Below are 23717 nucleotides of genomic sequence, written 5' to 3'. Positions count from 1 at the left end.
CTGGTCAGATGATCTCCAAATATGGGAAATAAACCTATCAATGGTTAGACACGGGCAGCTGAGTCTCAAAACAAGGTCATTCGCATTTCTCTCCAGCACTGAAATCAACAAAGAGATGTTATATAACGTCTATTTATATCCTGTTTTCTCACTCACTGCGCAGCACACAAGAGCTTTTTGAAAGTGGGAGGTTTTTTAATGAGCTCTTACATTTTTTTTCACCTTTCAAAGCGATAGGAGTTAGCTTGTCATTGGAAAAGGGAGAGGGGGGGGAATTCATTTGCAAATGTTAGTGATTTGATGGCCTGCTTAGGAGAAAATGAGCTGTGGAATAAATTGTATTCAAAGTCTTTTCATATTAGGGTTAAATGTTGACTTTGTGCTGGTGCTTTGATAATTACCTGCCAGGTATTCTGATAGCCTGAATCAACTAAGATAGTTATCATTTTATGGCTGGCAGAATGTGTCGTTTAATACGAAGTGACAATTGCAGTATTTCATTCCAAAATTGCCTCCTCACCTCCCCCGATATCTCTTGGATGTACCATTGTATAATAAATGCTCACTCGTGAGTCATGGCCCATCTGCAGTGCATGTAACAGCAAATTCTGTGTTGCTGTCTCCATTTAAAACACCATTTATTACAATGAAGCCACCCTAGTTATTGTTGGGTAAACCAGGCACCAGGCCAAAATAACATCTTGTGCTAACATGGTACCTTCGATGAAGCAAACTTTCCCTCAGAGCATCGCCGTATTTTCAGAGGGAGGATGAGGGTTTGGGGGGAATAAAGCATTGGATGGCAGTGCAGGCTGAGCTAGGACAGGTAACATGGTCAATAAAGGTAGGATTGCCAGCTCTGGTTGGGCACACTCCTGGCGATTTGATCACGGAACCTCAATTTGGTCCACTCCCATCGTTGATTAGTTACTGCATCCAACCTGGTGATTTCTGCCTTGCCAAACCCATTGCATAGTAAAAGGATTCTTCATTACCTGTTTGACTAACATTTGAAGTTCCTCAACCGCCTTCTTCACCCAATATTAAACCAAGCAGTTAAAAAGATATTATTTTTTTAAATGCACATGATTTTGTTTCACTCTGGTTGCTAGCAGCAGTCCAAAGATGTGCAAGTTAGTTGGGTTTATGGGGTTAGGGCAGGGCAGTGGGCCTAGGTAGGGTGCCCTTTTGGATGGCCACTGCAGACTCAATGGGTCGAATGGCCTCCTTCTGAAATGTAGGGTTTCAGTATCTAGAAAATGAATTTTCAATTCCTGAAAACTCCAGAACATTGGCAAAACCAGTAGATTTTGAAGGGGATTTTCTCCGAAGGCAGGAAATATCGCCACATGTTGGGCTTTCTTTTTTTTCTCTGATCACAAGCATGCTACACTCTCGATCTCTCTGTACATGCTTGCACCGTGACTTTCATTGGTTCCTGGTACCAGAGAAGACCTGTGACAACATTGGTAAGTCTATGGGTGCGACTTTGCATTCGTTAGACATTTCACACAGTGGCACAGGCATCTTGGTGATGGCCCCTATCCACTTATGGCCTAAACGATGATGCACAAGTACATGGTGAAATGGGTTCCTCTGAAAAGAAGCCCAATAATGTAAATGGGACAATCGAGGGAAATGCAACTAGGTTTCCCTGCACAGGGTCTCAAACAAAAGATCCTGATTTTTGTTTCTGTGCAGATCGATGGGCAAAAGAATTGCCCCTAAAAGTAGTCTTCTCCAATAACAATTGCTGAGATGCCAATTTTAAAACCATTCAATGCTTGAACCTGCCCCTGTATTAGTTAATTGCTGAGTTAGAACAGCTAACTGAAGATATGGTCACTAGACTAAGATTGCCAGTACTGGGTAGGCACACTTCCTCCACCACCGACTAAAAGTGGCAGCAGTGTGGACCATTTACAAAATGCACTGTCGGAACTCACCAAGCCTCCTTAGACAGCACCACGCAAACCCATGACCACAGCCGGCTGAAAGAGCAAGGGCAGCAGGCACATGGGAACGCCGCCACCTGGAGGTTCCCCTCCAAGTCACTCACTGTCCTGGCTTGGAAATATATCACTGCTCCTACACTGTCTCTGGACCACATTCCTAGAACTCCCTCCCTAACAGCACTGTGGGTCTCCCTACATCACAGGCAGTGCAGCGGTTCAAGGCAAATCGCCACCACCTTCTCGAGGGCAATTAATGATGGGCAATAAATGCTGGCTTGGTCAGTGATGCCCACATCCCATGAATGGATAAAAAAAGAAAAACTCCACACCAGAGTTTGTTAGACTTGGAATTGAGGCAAAATTGGTTGTCTGGGCAAGCCATCCTGCTTGAGAAGAGAAAGGACACCAAAGGTCCCTAGACACTGTTTGAAAAGGGAGTTTGGGGGCCAGGCTCCAGGACGCATACATCGTTTTTATGTTTGCTTACTTGTCTGCCATGAACTTTTTTTGAAGATTGTGTATTTTGCCCCCTTACATCAGCGGGACTGCTCGCTGGAAAGAATCACCTAAGGGAACTGAATTGTCAGCCAATGCAGTCAGTCAATAATCCCGGGTGCTTCAGCAGCCCTGTCATTTCACAGTGTGAGGCCATTCGGCTTCATTACACTGTTGGGCTCAGTGACTTTTCATCATTGATCCCCCTTGAGGTTGTTAACGGCCACCTCTTGGAAGGTGAGGGGCAAATATGCAACGAGAAAAGCAAAATCATTTTTCTTTCATTCTTGGAGCCGGGCCAGAATGGAACAACGCATACCATTTAACATTTTCACCTTATCAGCACTGCAATTTCCTGTGAGGGAAGGGGCTGTTTCATTTCAGCCACTTAATTTCCCTGTGTGGTGCGACATTCCCAGTCAGTCACCCCGCCAACACCCAAAAAAGCAAACATTTTCGGTAAACAGCGTGTGAGCAGCTGTGTTGGCTGGACTGCAGCCCACGCTGCTCGGTCATCACTCATTTCAGGTTAACTTGCCAGATATACAGAGGACATGAATAATGGAGGGTGCTGCACTGCAGGGCATGTGAGCTGAAACTTTTATCAGCAATGTCATTGGGAGAGGCTGGCGTGAGCTGCCTTGAACTCTACGTGGCAGCATTCTAGGGTTTTCCATTGGCAAAGCTGTACTGCTTTCCGACTGAATCAGATGCTGCAGTGGAGCTGGGAACTGGAGGGGAGCTGTAGGATATAAATTGGCCTCATTAAAACTTTTCACTTTGCTGCAGCCTTTGCTTTCTGTCAAAGCCTGGCTGCCTGTGCGAAAAGATAAATGCTGTTTAATTCTATGCAAGCCAGTGGAAACCTTGCGAGGTTCATTGGTGCCACTGTCTCTCTTGTTTCTTCTTTCTTGGATGTAGATATTGCTCAAGTCTGTGTCCAGACTGTCCCCTCACTTTTATCTGGGTCTGTTCTTTGAGAGAGGCAGGCAGCTCTCTGGAAACCTGGCAGTGATTCTGCGCTTAAAACTATTGACTAAGGTGGATCATGCGAACCGACAAGCTCAAACTCCATAAATTATCAGGTGAAGAGGGGAACAGTTAATCGCAGTGCAGTACTTTTGACAGCAGTTTAAAAAAGAAAACACATTTTATAGCTCTCATGCTGTCTATTAAACCGAATGTAGCCAATCTGCAGCAATCTGGTTTTTAAAAGCTGCTTCCAAATTTTTCAAACCCCCCCCCCCCCCCACCCCCAAATGAGGGGACGATGTCCCGGGTTGCAAAATATCCTTTTTATTAGCTATGCAGAATGAAATAGCACAAAAGGCCTTTTGGCCAGGTCTTTGACAGAACCTCCCAATTAATCCCACTTACCCCCACCCCAAACACTTATCCAAAGCCTTGCAAATCTTTCCATGTCAATTAGGTTTCCAATTCTCTTTTGAATTATTCCTGCCTTGAGACATTGATAAGTGAGGTTCTGAACATTGAACTTTGCAATCAGAATTTTGTCTCTCCAACTGCCCCCTGCCTGCAAAAAAGACTATCGGAAGCCCTTATTAATGCAGAGCGACACATGTATGGGCATGTGGTGGGAGGGAATGTTGCAAGGGGAAAGAGGGCTTCATTGCGATGGAACTTTATCACTGATTTCATACAGTGCTAGCTTCTGTATATGGTGACTGTTGCTATGGAAATGAGCTGTTCCAGGCTGATATCAACTGGGTGGTAGCTTCCCCCACATCACCCACGCAATGACACAGGGCTTTCCAAGTTCTGAATGAAAATGCTTCAGGCACATTTTCTATTCCGGAAGGATTGCAGGCGTTGAAAAACGTTTGTTTTACCAAGGCTACATGGAGAAGAAGCACTGACACTGTCAAGGATGTTAAACTGCAGTGCTGAAGACTAATTCTAATTGCCCTGTCAGTTGCATATTGAAATCTCATAACCAATAGCTGGTTAAGTGGCATCCATCATCTGGTGAAATTAGAATACAAGAAACTTTTATAAAGCTGGATTGACTATTGATGCCCGTATGCAGATATGTCAAGTTGAGAGTGGGAGTCAAGTGGAAAGCAAATTTTACTCGTGGTGTATAACTCAGTAATGCCTCCCACCCGCTGTTCATTTCAGTTGAAATCAATAAATTTAGTTACCAACTTTGTGGAGAAAAATTACACAACTTAAACAATTAGAGATTACACAATTTAAAGCAGCCTTTCCAGTTAAGATTTGTGAGCTGTTAATAATTGAGCGATTTTACTCTGGTTAGATCTTGTTTGTGGGAAATTGCTGATTCAGAGGCTTTCTGCCTGGCTATTGGCTATTTTAATAGTTGCACGTGCATGGAGACTGGGATGGGTACTTGAGATTACATGTGTATCTTCTGTAAAAGGGACAAATACGATTTTACTGCTCCTGGGATGCAGGGGGACATTGATGAACTATTAGAACATAGAACAGTACAGGCCCTTCAGCCCACGATGTTGTGCCGACCATTTATCCTAATCGAAGATCAACCTAACCTACACCCCTTCAATTTACTGCTGTCCATGTGCCTGTTTAAGAGTCGCTTAAACGTCCCTAATAACTCTGACACCCACCACTCTGTGTAAAGAACCTACCTCTGATATCTCCCTTATACCTTCCTTCAATCACCTTAAAATTATGTCCCCTCGTGACAGCCATTTCCACGCTGGGGAAAAGTCTCTGGCTATCCACTCTATCCATGCCTCTCATCACCTTGTACACCTCTATCAAGTCACCTCTCTTCCTTTTTCACTCCAGTGAGAAAAGCCTTCGCTCCCTCAATCTTTCTTCATAAGACATGCCTTCCAGTCCAGGCAGCATCCTGGTAAATCTCCTCTATACCCTCTCCTAAGCATCCACATCCTTCCTATAATGAGGCGGCCAGAACTGGACACAATATTCCAAGTCTGGTCTAACCAGGGTTTTATAAAGCTGCAGCAAAACCTCGCGGCTCTTAAACTCAATCCCCATGTTAATGAAAGCCAACACACCATACGCCTCCTTAACAACCCTATCAACATAGGTGGCAACTTTGAGAGATCTATGTACGTGGACCCCAAGATCCCTCCATTCCTCCACACTTCCAAGAAACCTGCCATTAACCCTGTATTCAGCATTCAGATTCAACCTTCCAAAATGAATCACTTCACATTTATCAAGGTTGAACTCCATCTGCCACTTCTCATCCCTGCTGTAACCTGCAACAACCCTCAACACTATCTATAACCCCCAACCTTTGTGTCATCAGCAAACTTACTAATCCAGCCTTCCACTTCCTCATCCAAGTCATATTGTCCTGTGAAGATGTGGAGAATCATCTTGGAAGTGCTGCTGTTCATATGTTGATCATGATGCTGCTATAGTAGCATTGGATAGAAGATTCAAAGCCTAAGCCATCTCTGTTAGCTCTATACTCTATGTCAATGCTCGCTTGGCTGGCCTCCTATCTTACAGCCTCTGTATAGACTTACGCAGAACTCTGCTGCTTGCACCTGGACTCTTGCGTCTCCCTCACTCACTTGCTGACCGACACTGACAGCATTTCAATTTTTAAAACCTCCATCTTGGGCTGGATCCCCACCCACCCCCCGGGCTGCCGAGCCACATTTCTGTTTCAGCATGCCGACGGGATGCTCCATTATGCTGGCTGGTCAATGGGGTTTCTCATTGTGGGGCAGCCATACGCCGTCTGGAAACCCCCAGGCTGCCGGCTAAACAGAGCATCCCGCCGGCGGAGAATCCAGACCCTAGACTTTCAAATACCTCCATGGCCTACCCCTCTCTAACAAGTTTTACAACGCCCAGTTTGGTTTAGCTCAGTTGGCTAGACAACTGGTCCGTGATGCAGAGTACGGCCATCAGTGTTGGTTCCATTCCTGTACTGGCTGAGATTATTCATGAAGGCCCCACTCTCTCAACCTTGCCCCTGGTCTGAGGTGTAATGATCCTCAAATGGAAAAGCAACCTATGGTTGTCTGGAACTATGGCGACTTTACTTATTTCTGTGGTCCTCCGAACTAGGCTTTTTCCACGTCCTTAATGTTCATTCTGAATGTAGCCCAGGCCTCCCTCTCCTCCTTTCAGACACTCATTAAAATCTACACAAATTTCCGATGTGATCTTCGTTGCCAGAAAAATCTGAAGAAAATGTTGAGAACAACACCAAAAACTATTGATTGCCTTCATCGATCTGACCAAAGCATTTGGCTCAATACATTAAGTCTCTGTGGATTGTGCCCCAAAGGTTTGTGTCCAAGAAACTTAAATCATAATTACTTTGTGATGATATGGCTGCAACTATCTTGGGTAAGAGATCTGAAACATGCACCTTCAAAATCCAGACCATTGGCAAGCAAGGCTGTGTGATAGCCTCCATACTATTTGTAATCTATCAGATTCAAAGATCAACTGTCCCCTACCCTCAACATCACTCCAAACCTGAGTGTTCTCCAGATTCAGCTGTAAGCATGCATGAGCTGTATGATTATTGGAGGAGTTATGAATGAAGTGAGCCATGTTTAATCATCCGCAAACATCCTCACTCCTGACCTTGTAATAGAAGGAACGCCATTGAGTCTTTCATTCCATAAGACCAGAAGACATAGGAGCAGAATGAGGCCACTCGGCCCCTCAAGTCTGCTCCGCCATTCAATCATGGCTGATATTTTCTCATCCCCATTCTCCTGCCTTCTCCCCATAACCCCTGATCCCCTTATTAATCAAGAACCTATCTCTCTCTGTCTTAAAGACACTCCATGATTTGGCCTCCACAGCCTCTGCAGTAAATTTGCTGATGATACCAAGATTGATGGAGTAGTGGATGAGGCAGAGGGCTGATGTAGGCTGCAAAGAGACATTGATAGGATGCAGAGCTGGGCCGAAAAATGGCAGATGGAGTTTAACCCTGATAAGTGCGAGGTGATTCATTTTGGTAGAAAAAATTTGAATGCGGATCACAGGGTCAACGGCAGGGTTCTGAGGAATGTGAAGGAACAGAGATCTGGGGGTTCATGTCCACAGATCTCTGAAGGTTGCCACTCAAGTGGATAGAGCCGTGAAGAAGGCTAATAGTGTGTTAGCATTTATTAACGGGGGGATTGAGTTTAAGAGCCGCGGGGTTATGCTGCAACTATACATGACCCTGGTGAGACCACGTTTGGAGTATTGTGTGCAGTTCTGGTCACCTCACTATAGGATGTGGAAGCATTGAAAAGGGTGCAAAGGAGATTTACCAGGATGCTGCCTGGATTGGAGGATAGGTCTTATGAGGAAAGGTTGAGGGAGCTAGGGCTTTTCTCTTTGGAGCGGAGGAGGATGAGAGTCGACTTGATAGAGGTTTATAAGATAATGAGGGGGATAGATAGAGTGGACGTTCAGAGACTATTTCCTCGGGTGGATATAGCTGTTACAAGGGGGCATGACTATAAGATTCAGGGTGGGAGATATAGGAGGGATGTCCGAGGTAGGTTCATTACTCAGAGAGTGGTTAGGGCGTGGAATGGACTGCCTGCTGTGATAGTGGAGTCGGACACTTTAGGAACTTTCAAGCGGTTATTGGATAGGCACATGGAGCACACCAGAATGACAGGGAGTGGGATAGCTTGATCTTGTTTTCGGACAATGCTTGGCACAACATTGAGGGCCGAAGGGCCTGTTCTGTGCTGTGCTGTTCTATGTTCTGCGGTAAAGAGTTCCACAGATTCACCACCCTCTGGCTGAAGAAATTCCTCCTCATCTCAGTTTTAAAGGATCGTCCCTTTAGTCTGAGATTGTGTCCTCTGGTTCTAGTTTTTCATACAAGTGGAAACATCCACTCTATCCAGGCCTCGCAGTATCCTGTAAGTTTCAATAAAATTCCCCCCTCATCCTTCTAAACTCGAATGAGTACAGACCCAGAGTCCTCAATCGTTCCTCATACGACAAGTTCTTCATTCCAGGGATCATTCTTGTGAACCTCCTCTGGACCCTTTCCAAGGCCAGCACATCCTTCCTTAGACACGGGGCCCAAAACTGCTCACAATACTCCAAATGGGGTCTGACCAGAGCCTTATACAGCCTCAGAAGTTCATCCCTGGTCTTATATTCTAGTCCTCTTGACATGAATGCTAACATTGCATTTGCCTTCTTAACTGTCGACAAGGACTCCCAAGTCTCTTTGTGCTTCTGATTTCCTAAGCATTTCCCCATTTAGAAAATAGTCTGTGCCTAAATTCCTCCTTCCAAAATGCATAACCTCACACGTTTCCACATTGTATTTCATTTGCCACTTCATTGCCCACTCTCCTAGCTTGTCCAAATCCTTCTGCAGCCCCCTTGCTTCCTCAATATTACCTGTCCCTCTACAGATCTGTGTATCATCTGCAAACTTAGCAACAGTGCCTTCAGTTCCTTCTTCCAGATCATTAATGTATATTGTGAAAAGTTGTGGTCCCAGCACAGACCCCTGAGGCACACCACTAGTCACCGGCTGCCATCCTGAAAAAGACCCCTTTATCCCCACTCTCTGCCTTCTGCCAGTCAGCCAATCCGCTATCCATGCCAGGATCTTACCCTTAACACCATGGGCTTTTAACTTATTTAACAGTTCATAAACATTTTGATTGCCGAGTATTCCTGATTGCTCCAAAATACTGCACCACATGGTTATGGAATAGGAATCTATGCTCCTTGTTTGCTGTAGAGTAAGCTCATGAATTCACATAAATAACCCAGTAGTGTTCCATAAGAAGGGCAAGACAAAATTACAGGGCCAGTTTACTTTTATTAAATTCCTACTGAGTATAATGCAATATATTTGAGCACTTGTATACATGCTGAACTTGTCTTCTATATAGTAGAATTCTGTCTCTCTTTCACTGGATAGAAGTGTTATGTAGCACAGCTAGATGAGTATTGACTGCAGGCCCAGAGAAACCTGGAGCAAAAGGACTCTCAAAAATTGCAGGTGAAGGGGAGGCAGGACTTAAGGGGCTGACAGGTCTATCGTAAGTAGCATTACTTTAAGCTTTGAGGTTCCTGCAAGTGGTTCCCTTTCAGCTCTCTTACCACGTTTATAATCTGAACCTTTTGGATACAGCTCCTTGGGTGATTCTTTTAAGTAAGACATGTTTCAGGATAAGATGAATGTGGTCTTCTCCAGCAGAGTAGTGATCTGTTGATGGGCTGATAATTAAAGTGGAGTGATTTGAGGAGAAATGATTGATGTAAAAAGACTAACACTGACAAAATCTTGTTCAAAAATGTTCAAAGTTCAGGAAGTGCTGGTTCACATTGCTAATACAGCAATGCAGAATACTATCTCAGCACAGGAAGGAAGCCCCTCATAGCCTTGTTGAACTGTGGTCAATGAAAGCTACAAGTGAACTCAACCGGGATGCCAAGGGTGCATGCAAAACCTTGGTGACTCAGTTTTTCTTAAGTTGACAAGGTGCCCGAGCAGTAACTATGCTTACTGGAACAAGATTTCTGTAGCCAAGCAGGATTAAGATGGAAAAGGTTTAATTAGCGTTTTGGGGAGGTCACTCGGCATCATTTCGAGGAAAATCAAGATTTGTCCCTACTGCTTATCTTTTCACACACTATCTAACCTGACTCCATTTTGCTGTGTTACATAACCACTTCTATCCAGTGAAAGAGAGACAGAATTCTGTATAGAAGCCAAGTTCAACATGTATACAAGTGCTCAAATATATTGCATTATACTCAGTAGGAATTTAATAAAAGTAAACTGGCCCTGTAATTTTGTCTTGCCCTTCCCATGGAACACTGCTGGACTATTTATGTTACTTGAAATGTACATTCTGACAGTGACCTGTTCTAATTTTATGGCCTACAACAGAGGGCAGGATTGGATCCGATGTACTACCAAGACTTTTATCTGAGTTCTTAAATCCATTCAGTAACTTCACTTTCTTTCAAATGGTATTTATGAGGAAGTTTTCTGTCGGGAAGATAGAAAAGTACATGGACATTCTGCTGACTGACTGAGAGAGCCAAAAATAAGTCAAGATTCCAAAGGACAAGTATTTTTTTTTGAGGGGTGGAGAGGGGAGGTTATTATGAGCTGTGCCTAGCACTACGTACAAAATGCCTTTGCTTTTTGAATTGAAAACAATAGTATTGGGCAAAGGTCAAAATTATAGGACACCATCAAGGTTGAACAGAATAAGAAATGAGGTAAATCAGGGAAGTTGCTATTATTGAAAGATGTCCTGTTTTGGTGTTTTTAAATGCCTACATGATGGAAAGGTGGAAGGAAACAAGGTTTTCGATGGGGGGGTTGGAGGAGGGGAGGGGAAAGAAAGAAAATAAGAAGGGAACTTGTTCAACAGAGAGAGGATCTAAGGGGGAGGTAGAACATTTTGTCCAACCCATTTTCTGTTCAGAAAGAATGAGAGGGGCGAAGAATTTTTTTTTTAAATTGAGCGAGCGGCTCAAGGTCAAAGTTGAGGGAGGTTGCCTGTGAAAACAACCATTTGTTTTTCCACCCATTGTCGGGAGATGCAAGAGAGTGGGGAGGAGCTTTCAAGATTTGGTAGCAGTGTTCAAACTTGAATGGACTCTGGCTTTACAGAAAACCAAGCGTAGTTGAGGAGTGAAAAAAAAAAAGTACTGGCCCAAATGAGGACATCAGACTTTCTGGAATCAGCTTTAAAAGTAGAGATGTGGATGATTCACTTGAGGTCACTGGAGATGGTTAAGTCAAAAGGTTATTAGGTTAAGCAGAGGTAAATGTTAATGCTGCTTCGACTAGAAAAATCATGAAGAAACCATCAAGAGTAAAATTTTCCTATCTCTGCGGGACTGCAAATTTTATCCTTTTAAGATTAAATGGAAAAATATTTTTCTCTGTACTGCTGAAGGCAAGGAGGGGAAGGAATCCTACTCTGTTTGTGACAAGACTGAAGGTAGATGCACTGAGTCCAAGCAATTTGAGGAGTGTTACTTGAAATGTATTATCATTAGCAAAAGGTCAGATAGAGTTGGGTAATCAATTGAGAAAATCGCGATGGAACAGAGTTGGTAGGAGCCCTAAGTTTAATGGTCATCATCAGCCATAATGCAGTAAGAATGATTTCAGGGGGAACTGGAAAAAAGGCTTGCTGGAGTACTTGTGCACAAAGAAATGACAGATGATTCATCAACTGTTGCAAGAACAGAAATTGTGCAATGAATCTACTGATTCTCCGTATGTGATGGTCTAGTTGTGTAAATAAAAATAAGATGGGTTAAAAAATAAGATACTTTTTCAAAAGGTGTAGTTTGTATTTGGAGCTCTTACCTTAAAATGGCTCAGTTCGTTCAGCTGATGAATGGCTTCTGGGCTCTTGCTAGCTCCATCGTATACTGTGCACCAACTTTCAACGCTGATTCTCACTCTGATGTATATTCCTTGCATATCACTCCCAACCCCAGTCCCCTTTTGGGTTGAGAATGATACCCAATACTTTCCTACTAAGGCTGAAAGCCCACCGCCAATGTGATGCGTCTTGTTCCTTAACTCTCCAGTTTGTCTGGCAAATTGAAGCTTATAATTGTTTTCAAGGAAACCACTACAGGGATTAATAAAACTTCATTAGTTTCTTATTATCAATATGAAATATAATTGGAACTTGGAGAACCAGAAGCCACAGCACAAGGAAAAATTTCAGAAATCATAAGTAAAACTGCCTTTTTGTTGGTAAACAATCTTTGGGCTGTTTTAAGTAGAACTCAAACTTGATCCATTGCCTGTGTTGTTCACCGGTCTCATTTGAGTGGCCCAACCTGGTAGCAATAATCTCTTTTTGCTGTAAGTTGTAGGAGGACAACGTTGTAACTCTTCCTGCTGAGTTACGATGGCTGTTTGGGGCAATACAGAGGATCCCAGCCCATAATCACTATTATTCTACCGCTTATTGATTTGGAAGCTGCAGTAGCAATGATGGGGAAATTCCGAGCCGGAGTAATTGGATGATAGGACCTGGCAAAATGAATCTGTCTCTTCACTGTCAAGATGCTTGTCTAATGCATCCAGGGTGTGGTTGCCATGGCCTGTAGGATATTGTCTATTTTTAAACTCCGCGACTGTCGGTGTCAAACTTAATTTCACTGTGGAGATTTCCCCTGTGTGAGCAAGTTCGATAAAATATGGCTTTGAATGGAAAATCTCCAAGGGAGGCACAGTTCCTTGTCTTCAGTACTTATTTTTAACCTACGTGATGAGTAATGAGGGCGGTAACAGGAAGCACAACATTACGTCTGTTTAATAAAAACAGAAAATGGTGGAAACATTCAGCAGGCCCGGCATCATTTGTTTAATTTGGTCCGTAATCAGAAAGTGATTCCTAGAAGCTTGTAGCCTGTGCTTTGGCCCTTTAACAAGATTCTCATGCTTTTTTTTGTCTCTATTGGAAATGACAATAACATATTTTCTCTCCATTTTAGTTTTCTTTCGGTCTGCAACCAAACAGAACCCCCCCCCCCCCCCCCCCCATTCCACCGATTTTCCCCCCCAAGCCTCTGCCACCCCACTCCTGTCCCCACAGCCCTTGAAGACCAAGCAGCAGGTGGCCCGTTGTTCTGGGTTGGGCTTGATTCCCAGCAAGAGGCAAAATAACCATAAACCAACCAAAAGGATGTTTACATCTTGCTGCGTGGATATGAAGAGAAAGTAAGGGAATGTTGCAGTGAATGTTGCAATGCTGCAAACAAATGTGTGCGCCTCTCTGCATTCCTTCAAGTCTGGCCTCTTGTACTACCCCTATTTTCGTAGTTCCACTATGGGCAGTCATATTCCCTAAACTCGGAAATCCGCTCCTTAAACCTCTCTGCCTCTATCTCCTCCATTAAGCCACTCCTTACAACCTACCCCTTCAACCAGACGTTTGGTCACCTAATATCAGCATGTGGCTCGATTTGACATTTTTGTTTGATTTCACTCCTGCAAAATGCCTTGGGACGTTTTGATTGCATTCAGAGTGCTACATAAATGCAAGTTGTTGTTGTAGAAGCCAGATGAGGTGTAGCAGCATCCGATGTATTAATATCTGATTGATCACTTCTCCATCTTGACAGCATTCGTTTTACTGCCGCCTGACCGAAGATAAGAAGTCGGAGAAATTCTTCAAGGTGTTTTATGACCGCATGAAGCTTGCCCAGCAAGAGATCAAAGCTACAGTGACTGTAAATACCAGCGACCTTGGTAATAAAAAGAAAGACGATGAATCTTCAGAGAAGGACGTGCCTGTGCGAAAAAGAGGTAAGGCCGCGATTGGAGAATACTCCTGTGTACAAAAACGCACCTGGTCAGGCACATTGCAGACTCATTATTTATTCTAATTGCCATTATTATCCCAAAACTGGAATTTTAATTACTCCATATAATTGTACTGAGACCTACTAATTGGCCTTTGGAATTGGAAAGGAGTACTTCATTTTCAGTTTTAAGGTGCCTTTGCAGTTTTCTCATCTCTTGTCATTCATCAGAGCTGATGAATCAAATCCTTAAGTGCTCTCAGCAGATTTAAAAGCTGTCCCAGCTGTAAATAAACGTCATAAAAATGTGAGAAATTAACAAGGGCAAAATTATTATAGAGGTAAGCTGAGTGACACTCCCATGAACAAGAGTTGAAAGCAGCTTTAAAAGTTCATTCTCCAGTGAGTGTTTTCCTCACCAGTGGAATAGTTTGGGATCCCAGTGCGTTTGGAAAGGCTTTTTTCTTTAATACCATAAACTCTGATGTTTAAAGCAGTGCTTTTGACCATCTGGAAATGAGGAGAATCCATCTCCCTGAGGAGAGGGATTCCAAATCGATTGAAGAAATGGTTGATCAACAGCCAGTGCAACCAATGATTGGAACATCATCCACCAATTTCTGCTGTGAGAAAGATTTGGAAGATTTATAATTTGAATGTCGGCTTACAGTCTTGGAACAGAATGAGGCATTGAATTTGCTCATTCTAAGGGCAGGGTTTTCACTGAGTCGGCAGGCAGGTGGATAAGGAATACTGGCAAGCCAGTGCGCCAGGCAGGCTTTGAGGCCTTCCCTTCAAAACTAACTTTATCCCGTGAACTGATGATAGACCGGATTGATTATTTTCAACGTAACTCCACCATTCATTCTCGGAAAGTGGCTTGGAATGATAAAGTCAGGTTAAGTAAGTGAAATCCTTTCTCATCAGAGTGCTTAATAACTGGGCAGCACAGTGGCGCAGTGGTTAGCATTGCTGCCTGACGACGCCGAGGTCCCAGATTCGATCCCGGCTGTGGGTCACTGTCCGTGTGGTGTTTGCACATTCTCCCCGTGTTTTCGTGGATTTCGGCGCCATAACCCAAAGATGTGCAGGGTAGGTGGATTGGCCAACTAAAATTGCCCCTTAATTGGGGGGGGAAAAATGAATTGGGTACTCTAAATTTATTTTTAAAAATGTACTGAATAACCACACATCCATCTCTAATCCATTTGAAAGGTGCCACAATGTCAAAATGCCGTTACGTGCCTCAGTAGGGTTATGCACTCATAGTTGCTGGCTGGGAGAAAGACCTGGGAGTTACAATGCCTGTTTCAACAAAACCTTACGACTAATGATGCAAGGCTGTTGAGAAATCAGGTAGATGTGAAGAACATATTGCAAATTCAATATAAAATGAGAAATACAGTTCTATGTCCGCCTACATCTCGGAAACTGAGGTGCACCAACCTAATCCCTGAGATGGTGGAATTGTCCTATAGTAGTGTTTTTCAAACTTTTTTCCCTGGGACCCACTTTTACGAATCGACCATCCTTCAGGACTTGCACCAGCCGACCTTCGTGACCCATGCCGGCCCACCGTCGTGACCCACCATTTTCACTCACCTTTAATGGGACAGCTGAGCTTGCCTGGTTCTCACAATCTCACTTGCTTTGGCATTTCTGCTATGGACATCCGCTGATGATATAAGTTCTCACTGCATCCGTTGAAAAAAAAGAGGTTTGTCCTTGAACTCATCTTCAAATGCTTTTGAAGTTTTGAGGGTTTTTTTTCAGTACTTTCCTGCATATAACACACATGGGTTCTGAATCCAGAGCAGGTGACGTCAGTATACAGGGCACGTGAACTGCTCCCTGCCACTGCTTCTGGAGAGAAGACGCCATTGATTTTCAAAAAGAATCTGCTCCTCGTTCAGCTCGCTGACGTCAGGAGGAGGCAGTCTGCCTCGCTGGGTTCCGGGCCTCCGCACTTCTGAGGAGGCACATATGCACGGGATGGCTGGCATTTTTAAAAGCTGGACCGTGCTCATTGGGCATTTTTTCCCACGACTGAAGGCCCCATGACCGTCCCTCCCGACACCTTCCCGATACCCGCAGGTTGCGACCCTGAGTTTGAAAATGACTGTCTTATGGGGCAAGGTTAAGGAAACTGGGCATGTTTTCATTTGAGTTCTGAAGGATGTGAGGTGATCTCTTTGAAATTTACAAAATTCGTAACGGGGTGTGACAGGATAGATGTCGACATGGGGCGAAATTCTCCGCAATCGGCGCGATGTCCGCCGACCGGCGTCAAAAACGACGCAAATCAGTCCGGCATCGCGCCGCCCCAAAGGTGCGGAATCCTCCACATCTTGAGGGGCCGAGCCCTAACCTTGAGGGGCTAGGCCTGCGCCGGACTGATTTCCGCCCCGCCAGCTGGCGAGAAAGGCCTTTGGTGCCCCGCCAGCTGGCGCGGAAATGACATTGCCGGGCGGCGCATGCGCGGGAGCGTCAGCGGGCACTCACGGCATCCCCGCGCATGCGCAGTGGAGGGGGGTCTCTTCCGCCTCCGCCATGGTGGAGACCATGGCGAAGGCGGAAGGAAAAGAGTGCCCCCACGGCACAGGCCCGCCTGTGGATCGGTGGGCCCCGAGGCCAGATCGCCCCGAGCCCCCCCCAGGACCCCGGAGCCCGCCCGCGCCGCCTTGTCCCGCTGGTAAGAGAGATGGTTTAATCCACGCCGGCGGGACAGGCATTCTAGCAGCGGGACTTCGGCCCATCTGGGCCGGAGAATCGCCGGGGGGTGCACGCCAACAGGGGGGTCGGAGAATCTCGCCCATGATGTTTCCCCTGACTGCTGAGTCTAGAACTAGGGTACACAGTCTCAGAATAAGAGGCAGTCCATTTATGAATGAAATGAGGAGGAATTTCTTCACAAGAGGATGGTGAATCTATGGAATTCTCTTCCCCAGAGGGCACTGGAAACTTAAATATTTAGCATGTTCAAAACAGAAATCGATCAATTTCTGGATACAATTGGCATTGAGGGATATGGGGATAGTGGGTAAAAACGGTGTAGAGGGACTTCCGGTTGCGGCTATGCGGAGCTAAGTCGTACATTCGGAGGCTTTCGCAAAAACGGACGTTTGGGCTCATTTCAGGGCCCCCAACGGCACTTTTTCGACGTTTCCCGGTGTTGGAAGGAGATTATAACAGCTCCCCAATAGTATATGGCTTCTACTAGGAGCGGGGCGACTAAAAAGGTGGTGGTGGACCCGAAGAAGGTGCAAGGGAAGAAGGACAAAATGGCGGCGGGCGGGGACCAGGCAGCGTGGATGCAGTGGGCGGAGGAGCAGCAGGAGGGTATCCAACACTGCTTCAGAGAGATTAAAGCGGACCTGCTGGAGCCGATGAAGGCTTCTATTGATAAGCTGCTGGAGACACAGAGGCCCAGGGGGTGGCGATCCGCGAGGCTCGACAAAAGATCTCCGACAACGAGGACGAGATCTTAGGCCTGGCGGAAAAGGTGGAAGTGCACAAGGTGCTCCACAAGAAATGGCAGGAACGGTTCGAGGAGATGGAGAATCGGTCGAGGCGGAAGAATCTGCGGATTCTGGGCCTCCCGGAGGGGTTGGAGGGGCCGGACGTGGGGGCCTATGTGGTCAGCATGTTGAACTTGCTGATGGGAGCGGGGTCCTTCCAGTGGCCCCTGGAGCTGGAAGGGGCCCATAGAGCGTTGGCGAGGAGGCCCAAGGCTAACGAGCCTCCGCGAGCGGTGCTGATGAGGTTCCATCGGTTCGTTGATCGGGAGTGTGTGCTCAGGTGGGTCAACAAGGAGAGGAGCAGCAGGTGGGAGAACGTGGAGGTTCGAATATACCAGGACTGGAGTGCGGAGGTGGCGAAGAGGAGGGCCGGGTACAATCGAGCGAAGGCCGTGCTGCACAGGAAGGGGGTGAAGTTTGGCATGTTGCAGCCGGCGCGACTGTGGGTCACCTACAAGGACCGGCACCATTATTTTGAGTCTCCGGAGGAGGCGTGGGCCTTTGTTCAGGCCGAGAAGTTGGACACAGATTGAGGGTCGGGATGGGCGTTTGAGGACTGCGGTTGATATGTTTTTTTTTTGAGGGCGGGGCCTTTGTTTTCCTCCTGGTTTCTTTTTCTCTGTGTTTTTCTCTTTCGGGTCGGTGAGGGTGGTTGGGGCGGGTTGGGCACTGTTTTGGTTGGGTTGGTTGGGGGGGCTCTTGGAGGGGGGTAGGTAAACGGAACAGGGGTGGTGGCCGGCGGTGAGATGGGACCCCGCGGGGGAGAGGGAGGCCCGAGTCGGGGGTGAGGGGACTGGGCCTGTAAAAGGAGCTGCGTCAGAGGTGGCGGGGCCGGGTAGGTGGAAAGCGTGGATTTTTTCCCACGCTGAAGACTGGAGGGGGAGGGGCCAGGGTGGAGAAGCGAGGGTTGTTTCCCGCACTTAGAATGGAAGCGGAGGGGGAGAGCCTATGGATGGGGAACGGGACAGGAGGGTGTGTCACACAACGGGAGGAGTCGAAGGAGAGGCGGGAGTGGCTGGGGTCAGCAGGAGTCAGCTGACTTGCGGAAGTGCAATGGGGGGGGAGTAAATCAGTTAGGATGGGTCCTAGCCGGGGTGGGGGGGGGGGAATAGAGTTGCTGCTGCTATGGTCAAGGGGGAGCTGGAGCGAGTGAGGGGGGGGGGTCGAGACGGGGGTATGCTGCCGTGGGGAACGGGCCGGGTGTGGGGTGCGGGCGCGTGGCTGGTCGAGGAGGGGTTATGGCTAGTCGGCGGGGGAGGGGAGCGGGTAGCCCCCTGATCCGGCTGATAACCTGAAATGTAAGGGGACTGAATGGTCCGGTTAAGCGGGCCCGCGTGTTCGCGCACCTGAAGGGGCTGAAGGCGGTTGTGGTTATCCTCCCGGAGACACACCTGAAGGTGGCAGACCAGGTAAGATTAAGATAAGGGTGGGTAGGTCAGATGTTTCACTCTGGGCTGGATGCCAAAAATCGAGCGGTGGCGATCTTGGTGGGAAAGAAGGTGTCATTCGAGACGTTGAGCATTGTGGCAGATAATGGTGATAGGTACGTAATGGTAAGTTGCAGGGAGAGAGGGTGGTACTGGTCAATGTGTATGCCCCGAATTGGGACGATGTGGGTTTTATGCGGCGTATGTTGGGTCGGATCCCAGACTTGGAAGTGGGGGGCCTGATAATGGGGGAGACTTTAACACTGTGCTGGATCCGGCACTGGATCGCTCCAGGTCTAGGACGGGTAGGAAGCCGGCGGCCACTAGAGTGCTGAGGGGGTTTATGGACCAGATGGGAGGGGTGGACCCTTGGAGATTTGCAAGGCCGGGGTCTAGGGAATTTTTATTCTTCTCAAATGTCCATAAGGCTTATTCCCGAATCGACTTTTTCATTTTGAGTAGGGCGCTGATAGCGAGAGTAGAGGATACTGAGTATTCGGCAATAGCCATTTCGGACCACGTCCCGCATTGGGTGGACTTGGAGATGGGGAGGAGAGCGACCAGCGCCCGTTGTGGCGCTTGGAGGTGGGGCTGTTGGCGGATGAGGAGGTGAGCAAGCGGGTCCGAGGAAGTATAGAGAGGTACTTGGAGACCAACGGGGAGGTCCGAGTGGGGATGGTATGGGAGGCGCTGAAGGCGGTGGTGAGGGGAGAGCTGATCTCTATTAGGGCCCACAAGGAGCGGAGGGAGCGGGGGGTGAGAGGGAGAGGCTGGTGGGGGAGATGGTGAGGGTAGACGGGAGGTATGCGGAGGTGCCCGAGGAAGGATTGTTGAGGAAGAGGCGCAGCCTCCAGGCCGAATTCGACCTGGTGACCACCAGGAAGTGGAGGAAGGCCCAGGGGGCGATTTACAAGTATGGGGAAAAAGGCAAGCCGGATGCCGGCACATCAGCTTCGGAAGTGGGACGCAGCTGGGGAGATCGGGGGAGTTAAGGTCAGGGGAGCGAGTGTGGTGCGGAGTGGGGTTGGCATCAATGGGGTCTTCAGGGACTTTTACAAGGAATTGTACCGATCCGAGCCCCCATGGGAGGAGGGAGGGATGGGCCGCTTCCTGGACCAATTGAGGTTTCCAAAGGTGGAAGAGGGACTGGTGGCGGGAGTAGGGGCCCCGATTGGGCTGGAGGAGCTGACCAAAGGGATAGGAAGCATGCAGGCGGGGAAGGCACCGGGGCCGGACGGTTTCCCGGTCGAATTCTATAAAAACTATATGTGGACCTGTTGGGCCCGTTGCTAGTCAGGACCTTCAATGAGCAAGGGAGTGGGGGGCGTTGCCCCCGACGATGTCCCGGACACTGATCTCCTTGATCCTGAAGCGGGACAAGGATCCCCTGCAGTGTGGGTCTTACAGACCGATTTTGTTGCTAAATGTAGATGCCAAGGTGCTGGCGAAGGTCTTAGCCACGAGGATTGAGGCTTGTGTGCTGCAGATCATCCATGAAGACCAGACGGGGTTTGTGAAGGGGAGGCAGTTGAACGCGAATGTGCAGAGGCTTTTGAACGTTATCATGATGCCGGCGAGGGAGGGGGAGGCGGAGATAGTGGTGGCGATGGATGCTGAGAAAGCCTTCGATTGGGTAGAGTGGGGGTACCTGTGGGAGGTGCTGAAGAGGTTCGGGTTTGGCGAGTGTTTTGTCAGGTGAGTTAGGCTGTTGTATGAGGTCCCGATGGCGAGTGTGGCCACAAACAGGAGGAGGTCCGAGTACTTTCGGTTGCACCGAGGGACAAGGCAGGGGTGTCCCCTGTCCCCCTTGCTCTTCGCACTGGCGATTGAACCCCTGGCTATGGCACTGAGGGAGTCAATGAACTGAAGGAGGTTGGTGCGGGGTGGGGAGGAGCATAGGGTGTCGCTCTATGCAGACGACCTGCTGCTATATGTGGCGGACCCGGTGGGGGGAATGCCGGAGGTAATGAGGATTCTTAGGGAATTCGGGAACTTTTCGGGGTATAACATGGGGAAGAGCGAGCTGTTCGTAGTTCGGATAGGGGACCAGGAGAGGGGGATTGGCGAGCCCCCACTAAAAAGGGTGGAGAGGAGCTTCAGGTATTTGGGGGTCTGGGGGGGCCATGCATAGGCTTAATTTTACAAGGCTGGTGGAGCAAATGGAGGAGGAGTTCAAGAGCTGGGACGCGTTGCCGCTGTCCTTGGCGGGTAGGGTGCAGTCAATCAAAATGACGGTGCTCCCAAGGTTTTTGTTCCTGTTCCAGTGCCTCCCAGTGTTTATCCCGAAGGCTTTTTTTAGGCTGGTCAACGGGAGTATACTGGGGTTTGTGTGGGCACGAGGGACTCTGAGAGTGAGAAGGGTGTTCCTGGAGCAGAGTGGAGATAGGGGGAGACTGGCGCTGCCCAGCCTCTGTGGATACTACTGGGCCGCCAATGCGACGATGGTGCGCAAGTGGGTGATGGAGGGTGAGGGGGCTGCATGGAAGAGGCTGGAGACGGCATCTTGTGTGGGTACGAGTCTGGGGGCGCTGGCAATGGCGCCACTGCCGCTCCCTCTAAGGAGGTATACCACGAGCCCGGTGGTGGCGGCTGCCCTCAAAATCTGGGGGCAGTGGAGGTGGCATAGGGGGGAAGTTGGGGCCTCGGCGTGGTCCCCAATACGGGGGAACCACCGGTTTTCCCCAGGGAGAACAGGTGGAGGGTTTTCGGGGTGGCACAGGGCAGGGATACGAAGGTTGGGAGACCTGTTTGTGGACGGGGATTTCGCGAGCCTGGGTGAGCTGGAGGAGAAGTACGGGCTTCCCCCGGGGAACACCTTAAGGTACTTACAGGTAAGGGCTTTTGCCAGATGGCAGGTGGTGGAATTCCCGAGGCTACTGCCACACACAGTACAAAGGACAGGGTGCTCTTGGGGGGGGGGATGTCGGAAACTTACCATGTGATGCAGGAGGAGGAGGCGGCCTCGGTGGTGGAGGTGAAAGGTAAGTGGGAGGAGGAGTTGGGAGAGGAGATCGAGGAAGGGACGTGGGCAGATGCCCTAGGGAGGGTGAACTCTTCCTCATCGTGTGCGAGGCTCAGCCTCATACAGTTTAAGGTGCTGCACAGGGCACACATGACCGGGACAAGGTTGAGCCAGTTTTTTGGGAGTGAGGACAGGTGTGTTAGGTGCTCAGGGAGCCCAGCAAATCACACCCATATGTTCTGGGCGTGCCCAGCGCTGGAGGAATTTTGGAAGGGCGTACCGAGGACGGTGTCGAGGGTGGTCGGACCCAGGGTCAAACCAAGCTGGGGGCTCGCAATATTTGGGGTGGCAGAGGAGCCGGGAGTGCAGGAGGCGAAAGAGGCCAGTATTCTGGCCTTTGCGTCCATGGTAGCCCGGCGAAGGATTCTTCTTCAGTGGAAGGATGCGAGGCCCCCCAAGCGTGGAATCCTGGATCAACGATATGGCGGGGTTCATTAAATTGGAGAGGGTGAAATTCGCCCTGAGAGGGTCGGTACAAGGGTTCTTTAGGCGATGGCAACCGTTCTTAGACTTCCTGGCAGAACGGTAGACATGGGTTAATGGCAACAGCAACTCGGGGGGGGGGGGGGGGGGGGGGGTTACTTTATTTCTGTTTCTGTTATTTACACTGGAGGCTCCAGGGGGGTGTATATACACCAGTTGTGTTAAGTCGAGGTGTTAATGTTAATTTAGTATTTATGTACAGGGGGGAGGGGGGGAGGGAGGGTTGCTTTTCTAGACTGTGTTTTGTACTTAACCCTGTTGGGTTCCTTTTACATTTTGTTATTGATATTTTATGGAAACCTTAATCAAAGTTTTTTTTTTAATTTTAAACGGTGTAGAGGTGGAATAGTTGGAATAGCAGAGCAGGCTTGATGGGCCAAATGGCAAACTCCTCCCATGTGCCTATAATACAGTGTCCAGTTTGTGCCACTTGCAACATGGGCAATCAAGGCAATGTGCTATGGATGCTGATTTTCAAGACTGATCAATAGATTTGTGTTAATTAAATTTATCCAGCGATATGGAGGAAACATGAGTCAATGGAATTGAGTTGCAGATCAGCCATGATTGATAGAACAGGCTACAGGTCTTAAATAGCTAGTTTACTCCTGTGATTCCTATACCTTTAACTCAGCATGGCAGTTCCTATAATTCTTCTGTACTGTAGGAAGCGTGGTGAAAGAGGAATCTGTCTCTGACCGATCAATTATTTGTTTCTGGTACCAAAATGTAGCCAAAGAGCCTGCAGCGCAGCTGAGTGACGAAGTACGAGATCAGCTGCTCGAGGCCTCTGCTGCCACGCGGAAAGCCTACAACACCTTCCGGAGGGAAGCCGACCCGGAGGACCACTTTGCTGCTGCTGATAGCAACCAAGCAGCTGGAGAGAAGAACAAGGACGATGGGGAGATGAGCGCAGTGATTGCCATCATGCAACCAATCCTTCGGTTCCTGCAGCTGCTCTGTGAAAACCATAACCGGGATCTTCAGGTACAGTCTAGATCCTAACTCCCCTTCTGACCTTGAATTCTTTATTTCATCTTGAGTCCATGGCCTATTGTGACCGCAATTTTCTGTTCTAATGTAACCAAAGTCAAATTTCTGTCCTGTGCTTCATAATTCTAAGATGTCTATCTCAATTCTAGCTAGAATTTGTGTGTGATGGGTGAGGTAGTGGTTTGACAGGCCAATTTTATGTACCTAAATATTGGTTGGTGACATTTGCTGAATGACATCACAGTGATAGTTTTATAGCTGCAGACAGGAAGGTGTTGTCGCACATTTGACCCACGTTCATGATGCTTTGATCAGGTTGATTATGCCCTTTGCCCTGAGCAGCAGGTGAGTACAAGTAACCAGTGTTTCAATACTTATGCAATAAAAACAGAAAATGCTGGAAAAACTCAGCAAGTCTCCAGCATCTGTGGAGAGAATACTCAGGGAATGTTTCGAGTCCAATTTGACACTTCACAAAAATACAAAATGATATCTAGTATTAACAAAAGTGTAAAAGAAACTAGAATAGGTGAAACAGATTGTAATGATCTTT

At 47.8% G+C, this 23717-nt stretch overlaps 1 protein-coding gene across 5 annotated transcripts in view; it reads left to right on the top strand.

Annotated features, from left to right (window-relative positions):
- itpr1b (inositol 1,4,5-trisphosphate receptor, type 1b) overlaps positions 1-23717 on the top strand; it is a 731378-nt gene that overhangs the window by 429838 nt on the left and 277823 nt on the right. For all 5 annotated transcript variants that reach the window (XM_072472138.1, XM_072472140.1, XM_072472139.1 and 2 more), the window contains 2 exons: positions 13542-13725; positions 22905-23158. In XM_072472138.1, the coding sequence (XP_072328239.1) occupies positions 13542-13725; positions 22905-23158 (438 nt within the window). The remainder of the gene's footprint in view (positions 1-13541; positions 13726-22904; positions 23159-23717) is intronic.

This window comes from Scyliorhinus torazame, chromosome 13 (assembly GCF_047496885.1).
Source record: "Scyliorhinus torazame isolate Kashiwa2021f chromosome 13, sScyTor2.1, whole genome shotgun sequence".
Classification (NCBI taxonomy): domain Eukaryota; kingdom Metazoa; phylum Chordata; class Chondrichthyes; order Carcharhiniformes; family Scyliorhinidae; genus Scyliorhinus; species Scyliorhinus torazame.
Note: the sequence above shows the minus strand (reverse complement) of the source record. Positions and strands in the feature narration are given on the sequence as shown.